Raw genomic sequence first — 27,169 nt, forward strand, 5'->3', positions numbered from 1 at the left:
TACTGACACTTGTCTTCTTTTGCGTACGTTCTGGTGTGGATTTATAAACAAATGAGCATTTAAAAAATTACTGCTTCAACAAACAAAATTTAATCCCCCAGGATTAGCTGTTTATAATTTTCCAGTCTTCCCTTCTACTTATTACTCTCAGTACTATCTCCTTTTCTACATAAGAACTCAAACGTACAGCCAATCCCATTAGGCATTCCACAAAACCCAATGCATTTTTTAATGCATCTGCATTTGGACACTTCTCCTCATGTTTTCTTTTTAATTTTCACCCTCTCCTATGAACAGGGGAAAGATTTTAGCTGAGAAAGAAAAGTGGAGAAAGCACCCCAGGCTTTGGAACTTGGGGAGAATGTTGTTTAGGCGTGGGCAAAATATAAACAACCACAACAAAAAAAAATCTATGAAGGAAAAAGCCTGGCTTTCCAAAGCACTTTAACCATGCCTGCTGCAATTTGTCCACTCTTGCCTCTCACCTCAGTTCATTTATCTTTGTTGAAAACCTTCAGCCCTGGCCTAAATCTCACAAACTATATTTGCTTTGATAAACTTGGAGGAAAAAACCCCACACATATGACATCTCCATATGTGATAACACATTGAGGTTTTTGGACATGTCCCCAGGATGTGTTTATTCTTGTCTGTGTGATAGATTAGATGTAATTTTCTTTCTTAAACAGCTAAGTGCAATTAAGAGGTCTTTGATGATGATCTTAGGTACAGCTCAGCTAGAGAGTAAATCCTGTGAGTAAATCCTACCACCTTGCAAAGCTCACACACGATAGAGGGAACAGGGAGGGTCATTCTCCAGGGGCTAGAATTTCCCCAGGATGATGAACATGCATTCTACTGACAGCACTGCATGGGGCGGATTATCTTCTGCTTTGTCTATCATCACACGGCTCCTCCTAACACCTTCCTGAGTTTAGATAAAAGTCACTGAAATGTTCCAGGAGGTTAACTACAATCTGACTAAAGCAACACTCGAGTTAAAAAATGTTCCAGGAATTTAGGTTCAGGTTAAAATGAAAATAGCAGATGAGCTCCCAGTGGTTACAGGAAGAAAACTGTGGTCATTTAAACCTTCAACCTCCTCATGGACAGCTACCCCTCGAAGTCCAAAAGTCAATTTTCCAGTACAAACACATTATCTTCCTATTCCGGCCCTTAGTAAACAGTACTCTCCCACTCCTCAAATTTATTTGTCCAGAAACCTTGAAATCATCCCCAAAGCTCCCTTTCCCTTAGTCCCCAGGGCTGAGACACTGCCAACTTCTGTTGCTTCTATTAGGCTGATCCATATAAAATTGCCACTATTTGATCATTTGTGCACAGAAAACAGCAATCTCACACAGGTCAACCTAACATAGAGTTAATTCTTAGTGAAGCCATGCCCCCTTCCCTTCATCCCCTCAGCAATTTTCTCACTAAAGGCTTCATCTCTCACCCGAATTCTTACAACTACCTCTTAAGGTCCAGGTCCCATTGCCCACAAGATTCAGTTCAAGACTGGGACTGCCCCAGTCTTGTCTTCTTCTACACAAATTGTATGGATCTTTCTCTTCACAGAAATGCAACCATGACACCCCCCTCCATAAAAACCTCCAAGAGATATCCACAGCCTCGATGACCAAGTACATTCTCCCTAAACAGAACTTACAAGGTGGCCTTCGTGACCTGGCCCTGGTGCCTTCTGCTCTAGGTACCACCACTCCCACACTCAGAGCTGGCGTTCTGCTTAATTCTTTGTTGGTGCCCGAACAGATAGTATTCTTTGGCCCACTTTCTGGAATGTTCTCCCTTCCAAATCTTCAAACTCCTCTACTTCTTACTTATCTTTCAAAATCATCTCCATTATGATATGCTCCAGAAAGCCTTCACTACCCACCCAGCCACACATATCCAGTGGGGGTTGGGGTCCTGTCCCACAGGTCATCTCATACCCACAGCTCTATCATATTCAACACATATGTCCTTCTTTCACTACATGGTATGTTTCCTAAATACAAGCACCACATCTTATTCACGTGGGCATCCCCAGAGCCCAGCACAGTGCCTGGCATGGAGTGTGTTTGATGAAGCTGTAAATGAATGAATTCATTACAGTGCCACAGACAGAAGTGGGAAGAGTTTGGAAGGGGCATATATTAATTGAAAAAGTAAACTTTGGGGTCAGTGCACTTCTTTGAAAGATCAACAATTGAAATTACTGGTCAAACTTTTCTGTAACAAACACCGATACAGCGGTCTCTATTCAACAAAGGATTTCTAAGCACCAGACAATGGTTACCTTACTTAAACCCTTTACTTAATAAACCTAATTCCCAGGACAGCCAAGGTTTGTCTATTTTAGTGGGAACTCTTCTTCTAGGGCTGAGGATTTCCAGAGTCATTTAGCTTAGTCCCATGATTCTTTATTCTAACGGTCCCCCATTAGCCTTAAAAAATTAATGCAACTCCTAATCACCTAACTTACTATCCAAGAGGGCTCTGGACATAGGAGAGAACAGAGCTCATTAAAAATTAAACTTTTCCAATCTTCTTATATAAACATTTACTTATAAAATATGCCCCAGCATAAAATTTTTAGGGTCCACATACAGAATAGGTTGGAAATAGAAAAGCCATCATGAAGGTCCACCCTTCTAACTCCTCTCTCTAACTATAATCTCTCCTTGCTCTAGTCCATCTTCCACCGATGGGCAGATTTCCTGCCCATACCACACCCTCAGTCAAGTCACAGTTCTCTCCCCAACTCTTATGGCCCCATTGCCCACAAGATTCAGTTCAAACTTTCTGGCCTGGAACTCTGGGTTCTCTATACTCTGGTTCCAACTTAAATTTTCCAACTCTTTCATCTAATATGTCTTGACACAAACCATGCTCTTTGGCCAGGTTGGACCGCTCACTGGCCATGAATGGCCCACATATTCCACCCATCTGGCCTGTCTCCTGGGGAACGACACCCAGAAAGCCTGCCTACCCTCCCTCTGTCTAATCAAATCTTAGTTTTTCTTCAGGAAGAATCTTAGCTTCCACCTTCTTCACAATACTCTTCATATCTTTTACCTCTCCCTCTTCTGAACTCCTACAACCCATACTACCTATTGGTGCCATTATCCATAAGTTGCTCTGTACTATTTGTTAACTGCAATTGTCTTTTGGTTCATCTCCTTAAGTAGCATGAAAGATCTCTGTGTCCCCTCAAATTGCAACTCAGCATCTTGTAGGTTCTATGTAAATACCTGCAAATGTATTTAAACCATGAGAACCTCTTAGTTCTCATGGTAGCTGCTCCTTTGTATCCTAAGGTAAGAAGCAGTCACTGAATTCAAGCTCACAAACTGTAATAACAGTCAGCCCCTGCCATCCCCAGATTCCTCTTCAAGGGTAGGCACTAATGCCTCCTATTTGCCCACTTCCAAGTCAGTCCTGACTACAGGTGGCAGTACTGGCAAGAGGCTCACACCCTACAGCTGTGGGGTAGCTCAGTAGTCTCAAGCCTGGTCTCTCTGAGCTTCTACTTTTTGTTGCCCCTAAAATGTTTGCAGTCTTAACTATTGGGTTTTACCCTGAATCCCAGCATCTTTTTGGCTGCAGCCCTGCTCTGGACAATTCAGTCTTCCTAGGGCATAGACCCTGGACCCCAAGGTCTAGTCACCAGCTAAGGTCATGTGCAAAAAGGAATGGATCACCCAGGACCATGGCATGACCAGCCACACTTGGAGGACTGTCATTGACTTCCTGTGTCCCCATCCACCAAAACGGACTACTGAGTCCCAGAGTGAATGTGCTTGCCCCATACTATGACCTAAACAATTGACCACAACTCATCCCTGCCCAAAGACAAGGCCTACAGACAGATCAACTTCTCCAGCATGCAACTGACCAGATCCTAGCTTTTTCACCTTTCCCAGTGGCATCTCAGAATGCCTCCCAGTCAAGCCCTTCAGAACTGTGACAAAAGCTGCTGCAGGCAAATCTCTTCAAGGTTCTCCTACAATATGGAGAAATGAGTCAAGAAATATGTAATAACCCACTAGTCTGTAAATTCCTCTCTCTAGACTATAAGCTCTTTGAGGGCAGGGTCATTGTCTCATTCACCTTTCTTTTTTTTTTCTTTTCTTTTTTTTGTATTCTGAGCATCTGGCCATGAGTAGGCACTCAAAGATATTTGTCGTATGAATGGATGGATGAACACAAAACACTATATGGCTTTTTCATTGTTATCCAAATTCTAGGCTACTTTCCTAATATATAATTCTTTGAAATCAGAGTTCTAAAATGAGGAGGAAAAATCCCATCTCCTGAGACAACTGACTTACTTTTAGGTTAATCTCCCTAAATTTTTGTGCCTAGGGCTGATGGCGAAAGTTCTCCACGCAAGAGGCAGAAGATAATGTAGACAAGAGGGAGAGAGTCTCCCAAGGGTTTGAAGCAACATGTTGCTATCTTAAGCTGAAGTACACCACATGCATATGAGATACTATTATCATCACTTTAATCTTCATTAATATGAGGTTCTAAATTGTTTCAGGAAGTTCAAGAGTGTTATTAGAAGATTCCATTTGAATCTAAATATTTACTAAATGTCTGATAGGAAGCAGTAAAGTAAGTTTCCAGACCCGAGACAAATGCCTCCCAAAAAAGAGCTCTTCATCTGATGACAGAGGACAAATACAGGAGAGCCTTCTTAAGCCTGGCATGAAGAACCCCAGCCTTTGGCTAGTGATTTCCACGACTATGAAGGAAGGAGCTCCCACTCACCAGTGCAGTACCCCACCAGGTTGAGGAACTGCTCTTCTTTACAGCTGGTCCTGCAGCTCCCACCAGCAAGAGTGACATGAGGGTGACAGGAGCTGCAGTCAGATTCCGATGGGCCGTGGCACTGCCTGCAGGTGGGGTGGCATTCTATGGAGAGAAACAGAAACTAGGATTGGAATTAGTGGCTCAGCATGTGAGTACATGAAGTATGAATGCCTGTCACAAATTACATCAAGAGCAGACTTCAAACGCTAAGCATCTTTTGAAGATTCCTGAGCAAGCTTGTCCTACGCTTATGCCCAACCAAAAGATGACATTTCTGGTATCAGTGAAAATACTGTCCATGAACAGAACACAGAATCCAGAAACATAAAAATTCGAGTAACTGGCTGCACATTCCAGAAGGCCCAGCATGACCATCCCAATGTATGTCAGTGAGGAAGTTCAGATCAAGGTCACAAAGCAGAAAGGTGAGTGGTGAGACTCCCTCCTTCTCGTTAAAATACCTCGTGTGATTCAAAGAGCTGGACAGGGAGCCGAGGGAGACATTTTGCTCCCCAGAAGTTCCTGGCAGGCAAAGGGGAACCATACACAGCAAGGGACACCAATACTTCTCACTGGAGTCAGATGCCAGCCATATGCTCTCCCTTCAGGCCACGATTTGGATGCCTTGTGTTAGCAGCAACACTTAATTAAAATACAAAAACAGAACGTCCTCTTCTTGGAGGTTATCGAGAGCCAGGTTTGAAGTCAAAGCTCTGTTTTCCCCCGAAAAAGCACCCATGTACTAAGGGGTACCACTCTGAAAACAAGTAAGTCCCAGAAGGTGCAGGCAATAAAGATCAGGGCACTAGGAGTAGAAGAAGGTTGCAGCTGGACTGGTGCTGCCAAAGCAGGCCGTAGGAGCAAGTGCACGGAGGGAGAGCTAAGGATTTCTCTGCCAAGGACGAGGAAGTCTAAGCCTGCCTGATTCCAAGAGGAGGGGAGGTGAGGGACCAGAGCTGGGCAGAGCTTGCTGGAACCGATGACAAAGAATTCCCTTCTGGCCCAGAGCTGGTGGAAAGCAAAGGCACAGATTTCGAGTACACTCAACCGCCTCTCACTTCTTCTGGCGAGAGACCAAGAGAAGATAAGGAGTTATGAAAGAAAAAAAAAAAAGCAAAACCACACAAATAAATAAAGCAAGCAAGAAAATGCACTACTGATGAGAAGGCTAGCATTAGCTATCACCCCTCCTACATTCCTAAGGCTCTTAACTTGGAAAACGTCTGTCCAAAGGATACTTGAGTTCTTAGTTTGATTTCCACCTCCCAGTTCTTCCTCCCTGCCAGATTTCAAGTGACCTTGGTGCCCTGCCAACTCAGTGCCCTGGCCATCTGCTGGCTGCAGGCAGGCAGAGGCGTAGACAGAGGAGAGTTAGAGCCACTCAGACTTGACCCCCCAACAATTTCACACAAAGGACAACCAGCTGGGCTAGGGTGAGGGCTCACAGGGACAGACAACAGTTTTCAAGGACAACCCCAATGACAAAGAAACCAGGAACATTCCCACTGAGCCTGATAGAGTGTTTAAAGTAAAGTGACCCATCATGGGCCTAGAGAGATTAAGCAGGTACTTGGAAAAAGAACATTCCAGAAGAAATATAATACTGATCTTCAGTCGTCTAGATTTCTGTTTACACTGGATTTCCCCTTTGGAGTTTGAGGCTTAGATGAACCTAACAAGTATTCATTTATTTAAAAAATATTTTGTGCACTTACTACATGTTTCCTGACTCCAGAAATACATGTCATACAATTTTGTAACAATTGGCTTTCTCCTAACAGTGGGCCTCAACAGTCTATTTTTAGAAATAAAATAGTAATCATGAAAGAATGTGTTTTGTCTTACCTTTTCTTCTGTAGATACAAGAAAACACAGTGCTACAATAGGGTGCTTAAATTTTAGTATTTTGTCAATTCCAATAAAACCCTGAACTAATCTCAACTAGTGATTTCTAGAATCTCTGTCACTGAAATATATAAAGGTGTTGTTAAAAACATATTGGACCAACACATCAAAGACAAAAATAAATATCACTTTTCTCTTTTTGCTCTCTTAGGCTGTAGCCAGGGGAAGTGGGGCTGAGAAGTACAGAGTTAATGCCAAAAGCCTGGTCCTCCACAGATGCCTTAGAACCTGTCTGTAGTAGCTTGTCTCCATGACGAACACCATCAGATCCATCCCTCCCTGCATGCACAGGACGAAGCCGACTCCAATTTTTCACTTCACCCATACTTCCCTATTGGAAGAACAGAACTTCACTTGCTCCCCTCACTCTATACCTAACAAATTCAAGATGAGGGTTTACAGCCCAACCCTTGTCCCCTGATATGACCACGTTTTTAATTACAGAGCCTGGCTGCATGACAAAGACAAAACAATGGCATAGGGGACATGTCCCAGCATATTACATGCTTACCTGTGCAACTGCCTTCCTGGTTAAAGTAACTATCCGGGCACTGGGACAGACACTGCCCATCCAACAGTACTTGGGAAGGCCAGCAGGCTGTGCAGTTCTGTGGGCTCTTCCCTGCACACCTGAAGCAGGATGGGTGGCAAGCTGGAAGGCAGAGGAAAGACAAAGCAGAGGAGACCATCAGGAAAGTCACCGTATGACAAATGCAGTAGCTCTGTCTCTCCTGTTAACATTTCTGGGTTGGAATAAGTTCCCCACATCGGCTTAGTTTTTCCCAAGGACAGGGTACACATCTCACATACTTCTTTCTAAAGGCCATATCCTGCAAAGCAAGCATCTGTGGGACCCAGATTAAGGCACAAATGCCACGAAACAGAAATAACCATTTGCAGAGTCATACATTTCTTTCTTCCCAGGTTCCATTCTCAGAGAATGTCAAATAAAGACCAGGAAGCCGTAAGAAAGGTCTTCTTCCCTCAGGACAGCTCCTCCTCCATCATTAGACAATGGGCTGTTTATCAGGCTGCTCAAATTACAGAGAACAGTGATGGAAGCTTGACTTACTCACAAAGGTTTACATGGTGCCTACTCTCTAATAGAGATTGGACATACACAGGTGAGAAGAACTGTCCCAACATTTTGAGCTGCTCAAACTAGCTTCATCAACAGACACACAGGCAAGTCACTGGAATACAATTAATGGGAGACAAAGTATCATAGAGGGAGTAAGAGCATCACGTCGCAATTCTATGTGGCCTTGACTAATTTATGTAATTTCTCAAGACTCCTACTCCCTCATGTATAAATTGTGAATATAAACTGTACATAATGCATGGGGTGCTGTGGACACTAACTGGGTTTGAAACACATAAAGTGTAAAGTTCTTAGGACAGTGCTACGTACATAGTAAGGGCTTAATAAATCTTAGCAGTAATTATTACCATTAAGTGCTATGATACAAGTACCCACAGGTGTAAAAAGAAATGTGGAAGCAAAGAGAAAGAAGGCATTTAAGAATATAGGGGATATTTGCATCAATTCCCAAGGGTGGACAGTGTATTAATCATGTCTTTTTATTTTCTGTATTTCTGTTACTTTGACATCTGGGGTCCTGCAAATCCTGAAGAGACTGCCCTCCCAGGGTTAGCCAATTCCTAGAGATAGTAAATGACTACCCTGGGAGTGTGTCTTTCATATGCTAACTAGCCAGTCCCAAGTCCACACACGCATCACCTCCCCTATAGCTCACACTGGGGCCTCTATCCCCCTGCCAACCTGAGACAGTTCCAACACCCCAAAGCCCACTGAAGTTACTCCAACTAGCCAATCCTATGCTGCTACCCAGCCTCACTTGTTCCTTCCCACAGAAACCACAATAAGGGCTCTTGCTTACATTTTCCCCTCTGCCTCTGGACCAACCCTGGTGCTTCCCGATGTGGCCCCTGCATAGTGTGCCGTGCCCCCCCTCTTGGGAACTGTGACTAACACATGCTTCTCAATGGCAGCTGTCTCCTGATCTCTTGGCCTCATCATACCTGAATAATAATAAAACCTCCATTGTGAAATAGTCATTCACCTCCAATCATTCATTCATTCGTTATTGAGTCTCCAATAGGTCTAGGTGTTGGGGATACAATGGTGAATAAGACAAAGACCCGATTCTTACCCATGTGGATGACCCCACACATTTCAGGCCACCTTCTGTCCATCCAGTGGACAAGATCCACAGCTGCAGGGATCACTCTGAGTCTCCTCTTTTGCCTCTTCTGTCCCCTCTATGAAATACCCAGACAGACACCAGCAGCTTGGAAGAACCAAATGTGATTTTACACCACTGAGGTCTCCATTTCTACCAACCTCCAATAAAAATGCAACATACAGTTTTTGATGTATGTGCAGCTCATATAAGCTAGGATGTCCTGGCCCAGTGGTACTGGTGGTTAAATATTCAACTACCGATACATGGCTGATAGGCACTGCTGTCCTAAGCCTTCTAGTGCTCCCTGCAGCCGTGGCCCCACCCTAGCTTCCTGCCCCATCCATAAACCAGCACCTAGAGGTTTAACATCTCCACCACGAGGCTTCTAGGACCCTGCTCCTGAGCTAAGGCCCGTACCCATTTGGATTGGGCGGTAACTTGCCTTACTGGCTAATAAATATTTTGATCCTCATCTCTGGATACACTGCAGAGCTTTATATCTATTCAACAGTATTTATTACTATATGAAAATTAGAGCTAGAGCTCCAACTTTTAAAATAATTTCCTCTTTTTTAATTGCCTTGTAAACAACTCTAGCACAAGCCTCAATAAGAAAATTTTTCCCCAAATATTTTCAAAATCACTGAGAAAATGTTTCCTTTTCAAAAAACAAAAAAGGAATAGGTAAGCAAATATTAAAAAGGAAGGGTACATATTAGCCCATTATGTGAGACACGTTTAACACGAATGAAACAGCATGTAACAGAAAGTCAGGTGGCAATATTTCAAAAACCAGCTAAATTATATTGTCAACACAAAGCTTTCCAGGATGATTTGGGGAAGAAACATACTTCCACATATTTAAATATACCTATGATAATACCAATGTTTATATTAGACTTTACAAGATTGCTAAAATCCCTAGCTCTTCCTATTATACCTCCCTAATAAAAAGGAAATCAAATCATATCATTGTGGAATTGAAAACTAGGGAAAGATGAATTAATGCCTCATGAGCACACAACATATTTTATTTCATTCCATTTGGTCACAAAGTCAATGTGAGAACTTGGCTCAATGTGAATAAAGGTTATTATTGTACTATATAAAACAGGAAAGCAAAGAGGACAAACAAGTTGAAAGACTGATGGGCTAAGAACTCCACAAGAAAGTCCCTTTGTCATCCACTAGATTTTAGAAATCTAAACATCACCATGGCAAACTTCAGAACTGCTGTCACTGGAAATGTTTAATAACCAAATGGATAATGAGCCTGTTAGTTGCTGAGTGGCACAGAGGGAAAATGATATATTGGGTGACCACCCTGTCAAAGTATTTTTTTCCTCTACAATGCTCTGTTTCTGTAAGTACAGGCATTTGCATTGCATCTTTAAAACAATCTCATGAAATATCAATTCTGTACCAGTTTGGGAAATGTCTACACTATTTCAGTGACTTTAATGAGGCTCTATCATTTTATGGAAGCTGCTTTCATAGCAGGAGTTCTGGTTTGAAGTCTAAGATCCTTCAAGGAAGACTAACTCCATTACAGGACATATACGGAAAAGATTTGAAAGAAGTTCTATGAATAATTTCCCCAAATCAATACTACATTTTTAGAGAGTGGCTTTCCAGTTGATGGCTAAGTATATTTCTGAAAAAGCATAACTGAGCAGCTTAAGCACTAAAAGTGTTGGCATTAAAAGTGTCCTTAGATGGTTGTAAAGTCCAATCAACCTGACGCCAGCAAAAATATTACCTAAAACAATTAGAACATATCAATTTTTGTTCTATTCTACTCTATCTTATTCTATTCTATCCTATCCCCTATTTAAATTTCAGACAATAAATACTACCACTTCTTTTTTCTTTTCAATGATATAAAAAGTGGTCCAGCATCCTTATTTTCACATCATATAAAATTTCCTGGCTTTTCACGTCAAAAACAATTTTTGAGGTAAACTTCTCTTGAATTATGATGTAAATATCAAAAATCCTGTAGGGTATACAGTAGGAGTACTGTGAAAAGGGATGAAAACTGAAATGAGTTAAGTCGAATAAAGTCAATCTCCCCCTTTCCATCACCCTCCTTTTCCTTCTCTCTCTTTTTTTTTTAATGAGCTGAACCATGTAAGAGTAAGAATCACATCTTTTCCATCTCTGTGATTCCTGCAGTACCTATCATAGTCCCTGTCCCTGGCATGTCGTAAGTTCTCAATCAATTAATTTCTGCTGATTGGATGGGTGAGTCGGTAGGTAGGTGAGCCAGTGGGTGGGCAGGTGGATGGGAACACTGGCAACACACTCCTCTAGTTCTCCTATCTCTTTGATCATTTCCTTTCAGCCTTTCTCTGTTTACATCAAGAATATTGGAGCTTCCCAAAATTGCACCCTCTGTCCTTTCTCTCCTCACTCTTGGCAAACTTATCCATGGCTTTAATGACGACCTCCATGCTGGTGAGGGCCAAATTTATGTGTACAGCTCTGGCCTTTACTCTGAACTCCAACCACATAAATCTATCTGCCTAGGGGATACCTCTACTTGGTATTTGATTGGTATCTCATTCCTCTTTCCAAAATACTACTCATCATCCACTTCCACATTCAGCCCATATCTACTTAATGCAAATTATGGCATCACATTCCTCCTGTCCAAAATTGCATTTATTATCCACCCCCAACCCCACATCCTACCCACTACCTCGTCTTTCCTTTGTATTCCCTGCCTCACTTGGTAGTCCCACTATTCACCAAGACACTCATGCTGGAAACCTTAGACTTTTACTTTTCTGTCACCACAACCCATCCAAGACATGGTGATTTTTACTCCCTAAATCTCTGTCAAATCTATCCCAACTTAACCATTCCCATGGCCCCTTAGTGCAGACCTTCAATATCACTCATGATATAGATTAGTGTAGCAGCTTCCCAACTAGCTCCACTGTTTCTCCCCATTTACCTGCTGCACAGGTAAGGGGTTGATCTTTATAAAATGTAAATTGACCATATTATTCCCCTATTTAAAATCTTTTAACAGTTTTCCAATACCAGTATTGTCAACTCTAAACTCAGTGTAGCACATAAAGCCCTTCATGACATGACTCACCCCCATGTCTCCAGTATCATTTCCCACAATTCACCACTTTCAGCTTTATACTGCGGGAATACCAAATACATCGGACTTCTCTAAATACAGCATGCCTTTGCACTTGCTGTTTCCTTGACCTGTAATGCCCTTTCCCACCTTCTGCCCTGATGAACTGCTATTAACCTTTCAACATGCTGATAATGTAGTTTTCTCTGTAGATCTTTTCACATACTCTCTCCCCCAGGCAGTCAGTCTCCTCTGTGCTCTTTTGGGGATAGAAAGATGAAAAATATAAGGACCATGCCTTAAGGAAAGCATGACCAAGTAAGGGAGACTGACATCTGAACAAGGAATTAAAAGAACATGATACATGCTGTTGTAGGGGTCAAGGGCAAGCTACTTGAGCCTTGTGCCTACTGCCATTACGATTTTGGGGAGCAAGAATTTTCCTGTCCCCTCAAGGTCCTTCTAGCTGGTCTAAGAATCAAACTGACACAAGACAGATTAACAGGAGAAAACCAAATTTAATAGTGTATGTACAGGGAATCCATACAGATGTGGAAATTCCAAAGACAGGCAAAATGAGGTATATATGTCATCCTAAACTAAGGAGGTGGGGTTAGGGGTCTGAGATTTCAGAGGGAAGGCATGCAATCTTCAGGAAGATGAAAGAGAGTAAATGTTAGGTAAACAAGTGTTTGCTGGCCCATTCAGAAACAATGGGACATACACAGGACTTTGATCAAACAGACCTTGCTAGGTTCCTCCCTGTCTACCATACCCAAATTATATCATGATGTCGTTACCTGTGGTGACAGCTCTCTTCTTTCCCTATCTAAGTTCTTTTTAGGCAGTGGTGGGGAAGGTAAAGAGCTTTTCCTGAATCTTCTGGGGTTTTATTGCTTTTTAACTCAAAATAGTCTTTATGCCAAAGTGGCCATCTTGGGGCAGCCTGCCCTTGGTCCCTACAACTGCATGTATCATGTTCTTTTAATTTCTCGTTCAGATGTCAGTCTCCCTTATTCGATCATGCTTTCCTTAAGGCATGGCCTTTACCTTTTTCATCTTTCTATCCCCAAAGCTGAGCACAGCCATGCTGTAAAGACAAGAAGGGGAAAGTGAAGAAGATTGAAAATTACCAGAAGGCATACATTTGTACAGCTTATGTCAGCACTCTGGGGACTACATTAAAGAGTGTTGCTTAATATAGATGCCATGTATTTTATTCAATTAATGCAAGGGAATCCCAAATTCATAAATAATAACATACTCTTAAGCTGAGCAGGCAGACTCCTGCCCATTTATTTCTTTAATTAAAACTCTGCCTTGAGGCCTTGGGTGAATCTTAGCAACAACTAAATAGATCAAAATACCCATGATAGACTTTTTCTCCTGGTTCACCTAAAGCAAATTAATTAACTGACCAAAATAATTGGTGAATTTCCTATTTAAAAAGAAAAAAAATGGTGTTCCAGTCCAAAATGGTGACATGGAAGGCTCCTGAACTTACTTCCTCCCACAGACACACCAAATCTACAGCTACACATGGAACAATTCCCTCTGAAAAAAATCCAGAAACTAGTTAACTCGCTGAGGGACTCCTAGGCATCAGGCAATGATGAGAAAAAAACCTATATGTTAACAGGTAGGAAAGGCTGGGACACTCTTCCCACATCAGGCAAATGAGAAAAAAAAACCTATATGGAAACAGGTAGGAAAGGCTGGGACACTCTTGACATACCCACCCCCACCCCTACTGCCATATAATCAGGAAGAAACTCCCAGTTTTTCCCTTAGGAATGAAGGGTTTAGAGCCAACATGCGATGCTCCAACTTTTAAGAGTCCACCCGAGGGACAGACCCCCAAAACCCTAGTTCTGAAAGCCAAAGGGGCTTGCATCCACAAAATCCATAAGGCTATAGCAAATAAAGAAACATTTCTTAATGGGCTCACAAGGACTACTGGTGGTTATCCCTCCCCTTCCCCCAGGAGGCAGCAGTCAGAAAGGCCCATTCTCCCTGCTTTTCCCTGAAAGAGACCTATTTGCATATCTTAAAAACTGCTGGCTAAGGGTCAGGCTTCTAATTTAATGCATACATAGAGGCCCACTGCCTGCTTCGTAGATCTGGGAGGTGGACACCGTATTTGTGCTCTACCTCTGCCCTGTTCCAGGTCACTAGTATCTTCCTGGAAAGAGCTTATGCACATGTCTGGCACACCCTTGACAGCCTGGCTCTGGTGGTCAGCGAGGTTTGAGTTCACTGGTTCAAGGGGACGGTAGCAAACAAAGAAACAGTTCTCAACCGGCTGGCTGTCACCCCAGGGTTCAGTGCAGAGGGAACAGACAAAAATACCCATCTCCCGGTGTTCCTCTGAAAGAGGTACGTTTGCCTGATGTAAAAGCAGCTACTTGAGGCTCCAGTTTCTTTCTTTTTTTTTAAGATTTTATTTTTTTATTCATGAGAGACAGAGAGAGGCAGAGGGAGAAGCAGGCTCCCAAGGAGAAGGGAGCCCGATACGGGACTCAATCCCAGGACTCTGGGATCATGACCTGAGCCGAAGGCAGACGCTTAACCATCTGAGCCACCCAGGCGCCCGAGGCTCCAGTTTCAATCAGCCTCCGGATCTTAGGTGCTGAGATCCTCCCCCGTTTGGGACACTGACAAGTCTTAGCGCACCCTCAACTACTGGGGGCCACTAAGAATAAAGAAAGTAGCATAGACAATCACAAAGGGTTTGAAAAACACTCAACAGCCAGGGCTGGCTGAACAATTAAGATTCAGAGAACAAACTGGTAGTTGCCAGATACGAAATGCGTGAAAGTGATCAAATGGTGTAAACTTCCAGATATAAAAGAAGTCCTGGGGATAAAATGTACAGCATGGTGACTATGGTTAACAATATCGTATATCTGAAAGTTACTAAGTGGTGGTCATTTCCCAATACATATGAGTATAGAATCATTATGTTGTACACCTTAAACTAACACAGTGTTATATGTTAACTATAGCTCAGTAAAACTAGAAGAAAAACAAATTTTTTAAAATTGATACCAAACCTGTATTGACTCTGTGCACTTTTGCCCCCTGCAGTAAGACCCAGCCTGAAGAGGCAATACTATCTTCAAGACTGAAAAAGAAAGCCTGGAAAAATTTAGTTGCTAAAATTTCCCTAATGTTTACCTGACTAAAGCTCCATGATTATTTCAAGTATAATGAGAAGGATGCCAATGCAGGAATGGGACCCAATGTTGGTTACCTCTGCATTCTTGTTAAAGCAGTGTATCTACTGACATACTAAAACAGAAGACATGTAAGTAAAATTCATTATTGAGGTATAGAGTTCACTTTTAAAAACATGTAAGTCCCTCAAAATTAGATCATCTTGAACCCTCTTGCTGAACTGTGTAGGAACGGAGAGAATCCACCATTCATTTGCCACAGAATCGGGGCAATAATGTGGCTAAAATCTAATCATCCTGACCATGTTCAGATCCGGTCCTTGGTCACCACTGCCAAGGTGTTGACATGGTGATTGAACTGCATCATTAATTGAGACAGCCTGGCCTGAAATTCAATTGTAAAGCTCTAGTGTGAAATGAAGAACAAGGGATCTGGGCTTGGAAAGAAGGAAATATTTCCAGAGCAACTATGTAGCAACTTAGGATCCTCAGTTGCTAAATCATTCATTAGTTGGTTCCTTCTAAGCCTTACTTTCTTCATCTGTAAAATGGGAGTAAATGTAAACTTACAGAATTTTTTGAAGATTTTATTTATTTGAGAGAGAGAGAGCACACATTAGTGGGGGGAGGGGCAGAGGGAGAGGGAGAAGCAGACTCCCCGGGGAGCAGGGAGCCCAACAAGGGGCTCAATCCCAGGACCCTGAGATCATGACCTGAGCCGAAGGCAGATACTTAACTGACTGAACCACCCAAGCTCCCCAAACTTACAGAATTTCTAATAAAACTCTTGGTTGTAAGGAATTTATAAACTGTGAAGTGAGATATATATACACACGTGTGTGTGTGCATAAATAACTAAGAATCTATGCCAAAGGATTAAAAGAGGTTATCTCAAGATTGAAGGGCTATAGGTAGGATTTACAGATAAAATAAAGGCTACCTAGTTAAATTTGAATTTCAGATAAACATTGAATAGCATTTTAGAATATCTCCGGCAGGGGTGCCTGGGAGACTCAGTCGGTTAAGCATCTGCCTTCGGCTCAGGTTATGATCCCAGGGTCCTGGGATTGAGCCCCACATGGGGCTCCTCGCTCAGCAAGGAGCCTGTTTCTCCCTCTTCTTTTGCCTGCTGCTCCCCCTGCTTGTGCTCTCTCCCTGTCAAATAAATAAAATGTTAAAAAAGAAAAAAAAAAGAATATCTCAGGCAATATTTGGGATATACTTACACTAAAAAATTCCTTTTTTTATCTGCTAAATATTTTTCTTTTTTTTTTTTTAAGATTTTATCTATTTATTTGAGAGAGAGCGAATGAGAGAGAGAGCATGAGATGGGGGAGGGTCAGAGGGAGAAGCAGACTCCCTGCCGAGCAGGGAGCCCGATGCGGAACTCGATCCCGGGACTCCAGGATCATGACCTGAGCCGAAGGCAGTCGCCCAACCAACTGAGCCACCCAGGTGCCCTAAATATTTTTATTTCTTAATCCTGTATTTTTATTTGCTAAATCTGGGTAACCTAGTAGTAGATGTTTTTGTTTTCTAATTTTTCTTATCTGTATTTTTTAAAATCTCTGTAATATGTATTATGCATACAATAAGAAGAAATAAAAATTGAGATTTTTGTTAAACTGCTTTAGTTAGAAGTATACCAATGATAAAATGATATATTTGCCCTTTTTTAATTAGAGGCTTTGCTTACTCACCTATGGTCCTTGGACCAGGAGCATCAGCCTTACCTGAAAGCATGTTATAAATGCAGAAACTCAGATCCCACCCCAGATCTATGAAATCTGAATCCACATTTTAACAAGATTCCCAAGAGATTCCTATGAAAAGCTCTGCACTAGAGAAACCTCAACTGAAAGCTAAGGCTTCAAAATAGTTGAATCCTTCATAAGAAAACAACAACAACAAAAAACCACCTCAACAACAGTGTAAGGAGAATCTGAAAATGAGTTGAGTGATCTGATCTGATCCTAGGAACATTCTCAGGAAAGAGGAAAGGCCTCCCAGTGACAAGAGCTCCAGGTCCTTTGTCCTGTCCATCCACCCTGGGCTGTCAGGTACAGCCCCAGGGGCTGCACAGTCACTAAATGACTCCAGGAGGAACCTGTCACAGGACTTAACACGAGAACGGCACCCTGTACAAGATAGCGGCCCCCCACCCAGCTCCACCCTGGAGAGTTCAGATAGATTTATGAACTCAGGGAGTCCTGGAAAACTATTGCGGGGGGAGAGGGATAAAGAGGGATAAAAAAGCAAAGGATAGTTTTTTGATGTTTGGAGGTTTTGAAGGGATTGAATTTGTATTATTTTATTTGAGCAAGGGGGTTGATAGGTATTTCCTGGCTTTTGTTTGTTTGTTTGTTTTGTTAAATAAACTAGACTCTGTCAATGCTGACACAATCCGTTAAATAGGTGAGGTGAACTCTGGGTAACATTACTAAAATCCTTCTTTTAGTTAGTACTGAATGTTAATATTGAATAAACATGCACAGTTTTGGTTGACTACAGAAAATGCCTTCACATTGTCTTTCACAATTAGTAACGGACTGTCTTTTGTACCAGCAGTTCTAGCCACATTTTGTAAACATAGAGGCCATGTGAAAAAAAACAAAACAAAACATAACGTCAAAGCTCCATGTTCTGAAGGATATAAGGATACACTTTTGAGAATGAGCCCAAATCACAGGACAAATACAGGCAGGTGCCCATCCCCCTCTCACCAGAGCCCTTCTGCTTTGGAGCCCACCTCAGTCCACCTCTTTCTTCCCGGTTATCCCACTGTGGGCTTCATAGCACAGACCCCTAGCCAAGTACACACCATGGGTTTTGTTGCTGCTGTTGTTATTCATTTATTTATGATCTGTTTCTCTCACTAGAATATAAATTCCACGAGGGTAGGAATTTTGTCTCACTCATTCATGAGGGTACCCCCAGTGCCTAGACAATGCCCAGCACCGAGGGAACACTCAATAGACATTTGTAGAAGGAAGGAATAAAAACAGACTGCCCTCCAGCTACTAATAAACAATGTTCTCTTTGGTCACTGTTAATTTTATGTTGTTCGTCCTTCAATCATAGACTTGGATGTTAGTCAAATATCTTGAGTATTTTTGTTTCATCTTCCACTAGATAATTTCTGGGTTTGTCATGTAGCTCTGAGTTGAAACTTTTATAACTTCTGACATCACTTCAGACTCTAAGTAAATTGTTTTTTCCTATAATGCATCTGCTTCTCGCTTTCATTAGCTGCAGTAATATTCTAATCACTCTGTACTGCAGTCTCAGAGAGAGGAAGAGGGAGAGTTCCAGAAAACAGTTGTTTTTCTTTTCTTTATAGAAAAGCACTTGAGATCAAACGTGCTGTAAAATAAACCCTCAATGGTACAGCCGCAAAAATACTCCAACATTTTAAAGGTTCTGCAAGGAAGCCAGGCTATCTCTGGGAACATGTGAGAAGGAGAGCCCAGTCTCATAGGGCTCCCCAGCCTGACTGCATTGATAACACCTCGGCAGAATCAAAAAATGAAACAGATTGTGGGAAGGCAGAAAGGTTTCCAGAGATATGAGATGAGTGACAGGAAACACATCAATCAACACACTTAATACGCAGATAGGGTTGGAAACAATTGGTGGTTGCACTCAGTTTCCCAACGGAATCTTGGGCAACTCAATTAACCTTTTCTGCCACATTCTCATCACTTATAAATGGAGTACAACGAAATCTACATAGCAGAGATTGCGCAAGGATTCGGTAATAAACGTGAGTAGATAGCTATATAGTGTGATACCTAATAATATTATGTGAACTAGCATAAAATCATGGGATCACAAGGGACTCCAGAGGTCAATCTAGACCTTTGGCATGGGACCATGATTAAACCATTCCACATGGATTACACTCTAATCCTTTTAAAAAGGTGTCTGTATAAAGGGATTCCCAGAAAACTCCCCTTTGTTGAAGATGCCTCCTTAAATTTAAGATGTTCCAATCCTGCAGTATTAGTATGCTATGCTTTCCCCTTGTCAGTGACCATAATACAGTAACAACTTGGTGTAGAGCATGGATACAAGAATCAGGCTGACTGAGATTCCACTGGATTCTACTCTGTGCTGGATATATGACTTTGAACAAGCTACAGCCTAAACTCCCCGAAGCCTCCATTTCCTCTCTAAAATAGTTGTCCCACTCACCCCATAAGGTTGGTACCAGACTTTAGTGAAAAACAAGTCATGTACTTCTCCTAGTGTCTGGCTCATGGTGTATACCAAATCAACAGTAACATTATTTTCTGGCTGGATAACCCTGGTCACTCCAATTTTTATTTACAACTTAGTTTTACAAACATTAATCATTTTTGTTTCTCCTTTCTGATCCCTCCTCAAATTCCCTATTTTTCATTTTTAATATGGTGTTCAAAATTATAGGGAGAGGCTAACTACGCTGAGTAGCCTGGGAAGATTTCTTCTTGATTTCTCCCAGGATCAGAGGGGAAGGCTGTGTGGTGTGTGCCTTGGGAAGGCACTGGGACTCTTAGTGACAGATTCCTGTATTTCAGAAGTAGTTGTGGAAACAGAGCCATGAAAGTTTAGCGGACTAGAGAGAGTTTAGGCAAGGCATATATGGGTGGAAACCAGTGTATTTGGAAAATAAAGACGTTTCCCCTAATTTCTAAGCACTTTGTAACAGTGCATCCCAGGGAGCAGGGTGCACCCCTGGGAGCAGGGGATTACCCCTATAATGTTCCTGAACACCTGAGTATTTGGACGGACATTTATAACATTTGAGCATGGGGCTTTACAATTTACCAAGAATTTTCACACTCCTAACCTCCTTTGATCCTGGCAAAAAGCCCATGTGAAAGATAATTATCTTTCATCTAATGCTGTGAATGCAAAGGTTCAGCGAGCTTAAGTGTCTGGCCTGGGGTCTCTGTATTCCAAATCTGTATACTTCCTACTATGCCATTTGACTATCAAAATCTTTTAACCTTGAAATCTATCACTTCCATGTGAGGGTATATTCCAATGTAAAACTGGATATTGTAGGATACAAAACTGAATCTACAACAGGCTTACAGTTATATGGTAAAAATAAAAATTCAAAGCTATGCATAGGAAAAGACTTGGGTATATTACAGCAAAATGGTAAAGGCAATTACCCAAGTGGTAGATGGTGGTAGATGGTGGGCAGATTATCTTTCTGCTTTTTCTACATTCTAAGTTTCCCTTAATGAACATACATTTACAATGAAAATTGTAAGTATTGCATTTTTTTTAAAGTAGCTTGAGAGTCAAATAATTCACCCAACAGCAAGGCAACTTCGTATAGGAACAGAGAGGGGCCTCCCCAACCTCTCCCCAAATTATCTATATCTCCCCTTCAACTCCTCAGCCACTCACAGATGACTCAGCTATTGAGTCAAATTATTCAGGATGGCATCAATTTTCTGTAGATGATATGCTAGGCAATGGCAAGAATCACTTCTAAATTTTGACAGAAGTCCAGATTTTGCTCTGAAGGGACCAATTCATATTCATCCAGAGTAGCAAATTAGAAGCAATACTAAATGGAATTCTACAATGAGCTCTGGGTCTTTCTTAGCTACTCATACTGTCTCTGAAATAATTCCTGTCTGGAACTTCTTAGAATGTAACTTTGGGGACAGTGGGGTCAATGGAACCAGCTCTCTAAGATCATCTATTATTCACCAAGGGAAGGAGAACATCAGTGGGGGCCACCCCTCTGCATGTCCATCTTCTGCTCCATCCACAAGCATCCTGGAACAATTCTTACATGAAAACAAAGGTCTTCTGGCTTTGTTCTCACTTCACAGGATCTCTCAAGAGCAAAGCCCAGAAGCTACCTAACATTTCTTCAAATCATGCTTGCTCACCTTCACATAGCCCAGTGTTCTCCAAGTAAAAGTGGGCTCTACACTGGGACAGACACTTGCCAGAGGTGATGTTCACCCCAGACAGCTGCTCAACTTGCAGTCCTTCATCGGGCTTCTTACACTGGGCACAGTGAGAGGGCTCTGGACCCACACAAGTGAGGCAAGAGGAATGACAGGCTGCCAAGAACAAAATGCAGAAATCAGTACAAGGGTCATATATACGTTGCAACCAAGGAGAGTACCTAATTAAATCTAAGCCACTTAGAAGAGTTCACCAGATACATCCTATCAGAAAACTGCTTTCTAGTGTTCTATATATAGCACAGGGTGATAATACTTGTGAGAGGCCTAATGAGGGTGATGTTAACTGGTCACATCTCTCTGGTTTTGTGAGGTCTGTCAAGCTGGAGCATGAAAAAACCCCGGCAAACTGGACAATACTGATGTGGTTCTCCAGATACACATTTACTGAATGATGTTTTAATACCATGGCCTCCATTTTTATTGAAGATTTTAAGAACCATCCATACAAAGGCCATTACTACATTTTTTGCAAAGATAGTCATCGCATTATTGTCTACTATGTCATCTATCACCCACTATATAGGCATCCAGGCAACAAAATCCTTCTAGAATTTATGTGAGGAAAGGCTGCTTTCTTAGACAAGGAAGATCCCCCTTTGAAGAAGCAACAGGAATTTGACAATCCATCAGTTTCTTGTTTTTCTGGGCCACTGGTTGAAATCAGACCCAGACAGACTACTGGAACTAACTCATGCCCACAGTTGATATAATTAACTCTTTACAAGAGCCCTTTGATATAACTAACTTTGATACAATTAACTCTAAAAGAGTTCTTTAAAAGATTTCTAAATTTTCTTTTTCAGAGTATTTATTGCAGCTGCCCTGTTTTAAATATATACATATATATTTATAACATATATGTATACAAATATATATGTATATATTTATATAAAAATTATAAAAATACATATTTATTTATAAAATATATACCAGTTTATATAACATATATAAATATATATAACATAGATACAAATATATAGATAAATATATATATATAAATATGTATATTCTTCTAACTATTCTCAAACTCTTTTCCAAGGTCCCCTACATATAAACACATATAAATTAATTTCACCTAATTGAAGTATATGCTCCCAATGTTCTAGTTTCAAAAGACAATGATCCCACCCTCCCAATGAGCCCAAAGCCTTTTTGGCAAACAACTATTTAAGAGTTTCCATTTCCCTCAGCCCAGAGGCATTGCTGCTAACTCAGTTTGCTCAGCTATAATCGTTAACAAAAAAAGGTTCTTCAGGGAAAAACAAAATGAAGACTACGAAATACATTAACAATTCGAGGAGACCAGGGAAAAGGAGGAAGTAAGAGTTTTGTTTTGTCTTAATGTACAGTAAAGGAAATGACAGTCCTTTCAAGGATGGCCAGAAAGATCATGAATTTTGGGGGGCATCATCACAAATATTCCAACGTGAGTTTTTTTTTTTTCAGATTATCCCTTGGCAATGAAAAAAAAGCATAGAATGTATACATAGCGATATAAGATACACTGTAGGGAAAAGTGCACTGAAAAGTAACTTAAATCTTTGTCCTCGTGATGGAAAAGTCTCTTAAGAATGACGACGACACCAACGGTACCTTTGCAGACCCCGTGGTCAGGGTAGAAGCCCTCTCCGCAGCTGGACAGGCAGCGGCCTTGGCGCAGAGCCCGGGGCTGGATGCAGGCTGTGCAGTGTGAGCCCGTGGGTCCGGAGCAGCCGGCACATGAATTATGACAAGCTGAGGAGGACAGTGAGGGGGACACCATGGAACCCAAGTGAACAGGGAGCCTACCTCTCAGCTGGGCTCCTTATGTATCAGGAAGCCCCTTCTGTGTCGCTCTCAATCCCCTTCAGCTGTCATACCAAATCAGGCGGAAAGATGTTTTAGGAAGTGGTTATATACCCAAAACTGCCCGCGGTGACCCTTTACCCATCTTTTATCCATGTTCTATTATTTATCAGCTACCGTTGATGCGCTGTTTCCATTAAGGGGTTTATACACATTGCTGCATTTAATCTTCATAGCAATTACGAGGTTTTGCCGATGAGAAAACTGAGGTCTTGGGAAGTTAAAAAATTTACCCAAGATCATAGAGCTAATGAGTAGCAGTGCTGGGATTTAGCCCTAGGTCTGTCTGAACCTAAAACCCCCTACCTGAATAGGGAAGAGTGAAAAGTTTCTGTGTCTGAAGTTCTGGAAGCACTGGAATTTTGGCTGGCTTGTCCACTAATTTATCTGTGCCCTTAGCCAAGGCAAGGTTTCTCCAGGCCTAGGCTCCATGGCAAATGCATTGTGAGGTTGGACTAAATGATCACTTAAGATACTTCGAGGTCTGACATTATAGGATTTTAAGGAAGAATCATATTAAACAATCTTTACATATGACAATGTCAGGCATGCATCTCTGCTGCTTTAGTCCTGGGTGGTAACAGTGGGACATCTCTGACTCTGATTTACAAATGGTACCATGGCCTGTCCTAAGGGACAGGATTGAGATACTAAAGACTCCAGAAAACAACAGGCAGGAGCTGGGAGAGGGGAGTGTGGAAGTAGGATGAGACTCTTGGGGGCAGGATGTTGCGGAAGAGGGATAAACACTGGGCCAGTAAAGGGGTTGGCATACAGAAAGGAGGTTGCTGAGACAAGGCTGTGGGACAGATCGAAACATTCTGCCACAAACCCACACTATAGGTGCAAGTGAGAACACGTATGTTTATTTTGGAGGAGAGGGGCAGCAGGAAGTTCCCCGAGTTGTCTCGAAGGAAAGACACAAGTCAAGCATATGTAAGTAGAAGCTTACAAAGTCTCAAATGGGAATGTTTCATAGTTAAAGTTGTATAAATCTGAAAGGAACAATACATAAATAGCACATAAGACCAAATTTTCAATACATACAGACTTGGGCCTTACAAGCTGTCAAACTTGGTTTATTTTATATTTTATTTTTGTGATGTGTTGTCGTTGCCGATATATGGGCTTGTGCCATCTAAGAAATGATTCTGTCATACCTACAACCTAAGTTAGTGACCGTTTATTAGTACACAAGGACTATATGAAGATCTTAAAGATGTTCTTCACACTGAAAAGGACCAAATGATCCCTAATGAGGATTGATATGCATAAGTCTTTTACTTAATCACTCAAGTCCCACAGCATCCACCCACTCCCATACCAAATACACACAGGTTCTAGAATGAAAATGCTATTCCTTTTAATTTGACATCTTCTCATCATACACACTAATTCTTAAGTGAGCAGCATATAGCACCAAGTATTGTCAAATATGTCAAATGCATTTTGATGATGACGATGATGACAACAATGATTACCCACGTCTTACCTCTGCATCTGCCAGTGGCCTCAACATAGTACCCATCAGGGCATTCAGCAATGCATTTCCCATCATGCAACACTGTCTTCTCAGCACAGGTAAGACACCTGGGACTATTGGGACCACAACTCTTACAGGATTCGTCACAAGCTAAGGGGGAGGAAACCCACCAGAGAAAGTCAATAATGAGCAAAGGGAGCAGAGAAGTCTACTCTGTACAATGTCCACAGTTGGTATCAACATGGTAATCACATTGTCTGGCTGCTCAGCTGAGTTCTGTTTCCTTGATTCCAACATTTCAAAGTACTCTGTACTTTCTGTTTTCACAGCTGAAGGAGAATCAGATAATTATTCATTGAACCAAGCATAACAAATACTCTGAGGCACACCCACCAGCATATCCAATATAATATAGGGTTTAAAGTCAAAATGGGCTTGGGGGTAGGGATGCCAGTCCAACAGGCATTGAAGATATTCTCAAACTCATTAATAATCAGAAAAATGCAAATAAAATGGGCTGTCCCGGTATACCTATTAACCAGAAAAAAAAATCTGAAGCTTGATAATGCCAAATGGTGGCAAGGACGTGGAGATGAGACAAGCTTCACACTTGAGAGTATGGATGCTGGTGAGCTACCTGGCACTACTTAGTCAAATAAAGAATATGGAAAGTTAAGAAACCAACAATTCTGCTCCCAGATTACCCATCCCAGGGAACCTTCCACAGAGGTTCATAAAGGGACATGTTTGAGGCTGTTCACTGGTGTTCTCTAGAGACAGCATAGGGATGGAGGGAACTGGGGAGTCTGTCATGAACAGTGGATGGGTGAGCTATGGGAGATGCAGCCCAGGGAGTACTATGCAGCAGTGAGAAGCAAAGAGCTAGATGATATAGAAACACAGGTGGTTCAAACCATAATGCTGAATGAAAAAAGAACAACGTGAACTCTGTAACACATCATTTAAGAAAAAAAAAGGTATGTACACTCAAAAGAATACCCATTTTACATGAGCCCATAAAAACAAAAAGATAAAAAAAAAATTAAAGTAGGGGTGCCTGGGTGGTTCAGTTGGTTGAGTGTCTGACTCTTGGTTTCGGCTCAGGTCATGATCTCAGGGTGGTGAGCTGGAGCTCTGTGTCAGTCTCCATGCTCAGCACAGAGTCTGCTTAAGATTCTTTCTCCCTCTCCCTCTTCCTCTGCCCCTCCCCTGCTCGCACACACATGCATGCACTCTGTAAATAAAGTCTTAAAAAAATTGAAATAGCTGCCTTGGTGAGGAAGGGAAATGCATATAAAAGGAAGGAAAGAGAGAAAAAAGGAGAGGAGGAAGGAAGAGAGAGAATGGCTAACAGAAACCTCGGAGCTTATTTTGATTTATTATGTTAGCTAGAGTCAGAAAAGCCCTTCATAATAGCACAAGTACTTAAGAGACTAAAGAATGAGGAGGTTTTTGTCCTTTGAATTTCCCCACCCTTTATATCTAACATTTGTAAAACTCAAAGCATGAACCGCCAATGAACTTGGTTGCTGTAAATTCTTTCAGCCAGGGCATACCACCGTGTATGACAGGTTGTGCTGGATTTTTCTCAGCACTTGACTTTGAGATTTCTAGAGATACAGGCCTCTCAGTTATAAATGATTAAACCAACACCAGCCAGTCTTTATCTTGAATAGCACTAAATTGAACTGGAAATAAGTCAGCATTATCAGCATCAGACGTTTTAATTAACATTCTGATACCAATCAGTGACTTGGTTCACTGATGTTTTAGGAAATATTTATATGAACACTTCTGAAGGCATCTAATACAAACTTAGAGAGCTCTAAGAATTTTATGAGAAGTGTAAACTCCCGTCTTTATCCAAAGGTCTTCGGGTCGATGTCAATGGTATCACAAAGTCTTGCATCATGCTAAGCACACGGCAGGCGTTCAGCAATTACTCGCTGATCAATTGATTCCTTGGCTGACTTTCAGCAATGGCCCATCCTCTTGTCTGGAAGATTTTTTTTTTTCTGATGCTTTGTTTCAAAATGTATACAGATAGCATTTCAGATGTATACTCTCTCCCTAAGCCACCTGTTCAGTGGTTTTTGTTTTTTTTTTAAGATTTTATTTATTTATTTGACAGAGAGAGGCACAGCGAGAGAGGGAACACAAGCAGGAGGAATGGGAGAGGGAGAAGCAGGCTTCCCGCCGAGCAGGGCGCCCCATGCGGGGCTCGATCCCAGGACCCTGGGATCATGACCTGAGCTGAAGGCAGACGCTTAATGACTGAGCCACCCAGGCGCCCCTCAGTGGTCTTTTTTAATTCTTCCAGTCAGCAAGGAGCTCTGGCTTTCTTCATCCAACCTCTCAGCCCAAGTAGATTTCCACCCCTCACTGCCTCAAGGCTCACACTAATCCCTCATTTTTTTTAAATCCCTCCTTTTATTTTTTATTTATTTATTTTTTATATTTTAAAATTTTTTTATTGTTATGTTAATCACCATACATTACATCATTAGTTTTTGATGTAGTGTTCCATGATTCATTGTTTGTGCATAACACCCAGTGCTCCATGCAGAACGTGCCCTCTTTAATACCCATCACCAGGCTAACCCATCCTCCCACCCCCTCCCCTCTAGAACCCTCAGTTTGTTTTTCAGAGTCCATCGTCT

The 27,169-nt window shown here is 41.7% G+C and overlaps 1 protein-coding gene and 1 long non-coding RNA gene across 2 annotated transcripts in view; both read right to left on the reverse strand.

Moving 5' to 3' along the window:
• Positions 1-27,169, reverse strand: part of FRAS1 (Fraser extracellular matrix complex subunit 1) — a 394,684-nt gene that overhangs the window by 162,294 nt on the left and 205,221 nt on the right. Inside the window, exons 16-20 of the mRNA XM_081813142.1 lie at positions 24,519-24,659; positions 22,775-22,915; positions 21,098-21,274; positions 7,235-7,375; positions 4,777-4,920 (exon numbers count right to left, since the gene is read on the reverse strand). Coding sequence (XP_081669268.1) covers positions 4,777-4,920; positions 7,235-7,375; positions 21,098-21,274; positions 22,775-22,915; positions 24,519-24,659 — 744 coding nt within the window. The remainder of the gene's footprint in view (positions 1-4,776; positions 4,921-7,234; positions 7,376-21,097; positions 21,275-22,774; positions 22,916-24,518; positions 24,660-27,169) is intronic.
• On the reverse strand, positions 14,463-17,487 carry LOC145720348 (uncharacterized). Its single transcript, XR_014143265.1, has 2 exons — positions 16,602-17,487; positions 14,463-14,555 (listed from the first exon to the last, which is right to left on the reverse strand). It is a non-coding gene; the product is annotated as an uncharacterized LOC145720348 (long non-coding RNA).

This window comes from Leptonychotes weddellii, chromosome 2 (assembly GCF_054177405.1).
Source record: "Leptonychotes weddellii isolate Sample4059 chromosome 2, ASM5417740v2, whole genome shotgun sequence".
Taxonomy (NCBI): Eukaryota; Metazoa; Chordata; class Mammalia; order Carnivora; family Phocidae; genus Leptonychotes; species Leptonychotes weddellii.